Source organism: Bidens hawaiensis, unplaced genomic scaffold (assembly GCF_021521415.1).
Source record: "Bidens hawaiensis isolate Kalapana, Puna unplaced genomic scaffold, B.hawaiensis_p1.1 tig00027101_1, whole genome shotgun sequence".
Lineage (NCBI taxonomy): Eukaryota > Viridiplantae > Streptophyta > Magnoliopsida > Asterales > Asteraceae > Bidens > Bidens hawaiensis.
The window spans coordinates 188,268-190,131 of record NW_027494376.1 but is presented as its reverse complement, the minus strand read 5'-3'; the positions used below and the strand labels follow the sequence as shown (position 1 = coordinate 190,131).

General features: G+C 36.1%; 1 protein-coding gene across 1 annotated transcript; it reads right to left on the bottom strand.

Annotated features, from left to right (window-relative positions):
- Positions 1-269: 269 nt before the first annotated feature.
- On the bottom strand, positions 270-956 carry LOC143574777 (uncharacterized). The gene has a single exon (XM_077059315.1). It carries the CDS (start codon positions 954-956, stop codon positions 270-272), a length of 687 nt encoding a protein of 228 aa, XP_076915430.1.
- Positions 957-1,864: the final 908 nt, after the last annotated feature.

Here is a 1,864-nt window from a genome sequence, read left to right as displayed (position 1 = left end):
ATTGCCATTAAAAGGGTCGGCTCTTCGTCCTCTTGCACTAGATTGGCCTGATCTTTTGCATGTTCCTTTTGAGGGCAATTTGAAGAATAATGTCCAAGTTTGCTACGTTTGTAACATCTAACCTTACTCGTGTCACCAGTGAACTTCCTTCTATTTTGTTTAGAATCTTTGGACGGGTCTTGAGTGGATTCTTCCCGGGATGATGATGGTGTAAACCGTCCACGGCCTCGGCCTCGTGGATTGAACTTCCTACTTCCTCATCTTGCATTTTATTGTCCACGACCATGATTACCGTTATGTCGTGTGAACATCAACTTATCCTGATTTTCAACTAGACTACTTATCTTTGACTTGATTCGTTCCTCGAAAGTTTTAAGTCTTCCGATGGTTTCGTCTAAAGTCATTTCATCTAAATCCGAGTACTGTTCTATTGATGCTACTATTTTGATGAACTTTTCGGGCACAGAGTTAAGTAACTTGCGTACTAGGGTTGATTCATCTAAAGTTGATCCTAAACCATATGCTCTAGAAACTATGGCGTTCAACTTAGCGGTGAATGAATCAATAGATTCATCTTCTTTCATTTGCAACAATTCGAATTCGGATTTATGGGTTTGTAACTGTGACTTTTGCACACGATCTACTCCTACATGTCTAGTTTTCAACGTGCCCCATATTTCTTTTGCACTTTTGCACTTTGCAACCTGCAACACCAAATCTTCGGGTAATGATTGAAAAAGATAGGCGGTGATCGTCTTATCTTTCTTCACATCGGGTTCTGTGGTTTCAAGCGGTTCAATCATTTCCCAAAGGCCATTTTCCTCTAATATGGTCTTGATACGTGTTGCCCAAACCGTATAATTTGTCGGTTTTAAGATTGGGCATTGAAAACTAGAAAGTGTTGCCACTTCCTTGTAATGTATCACGGGACCAACATTCTGACTTGTGACTGACATGCTAACAATTTTCATCAACAATTCAATTCTAACGGGGAATCCTATAAATCACTATGTTTTCAATAATCTACGGTTTCTATAATAATCCAACAACAAAAACGAATTCTGATATCTAGTAAAACTAAAAACGAAATAAATTTCCAAAATTGGATTAATAAACCTGATGATGACGGGTTCCGGAAGTGAACAGATTCTGAGTTTCTTCCAGAATAATGATGAAACTGATGTATCTTTGACTTTTGTGATTTTGATTCCAATTTTGACTTTCTGTTATGACCAGCGATGAACAACAGTGAACAAGTCTGGGTCGTTAGTTTTCCAAATCTTGTTTCAATTAATGGCTATTGCCGGGATTAATTCCAACAATAAATTGAAATGAATTTCTTGAAACGGGCCAAAATTTGTTTGAAGCGTGTCTGGGAATTCACCAAAAAAGGACCAATTGAATTAATTAATTCAATTGATTTGGGTTCCTGACTATTGTGAGAATTTCAATATGAAATTAACGAACTTGATTGAGATCGAATGGGATAGGGATTCAATCTTCAATCTGCCTATGCGTGATAACCAGGGATGACGAGGGGATTATCAATTTGTAAATCAATCTGTGAAATAACCTGTACTCTGATGCCAATTCTTGTTAAAACTGATATAATGGATGGATAGATAACAAAGATTGATCAAACCAATATTGAATTGATAATAATACTGTGGGTTCGTTCGTACAATGATACAGAGATCTGTTTATATAGAAACGATATATACATAAGACTATACACATATGACATGTTTGACCCTTGTAGTTTGTTTACATTAAAATAATAAACTAAAACATAATATAAATAATAAATGACTAAAATGACCCTCCGAGTTTGTTCGAGTTGAGTGTGATTATATAAAAAAAAAAC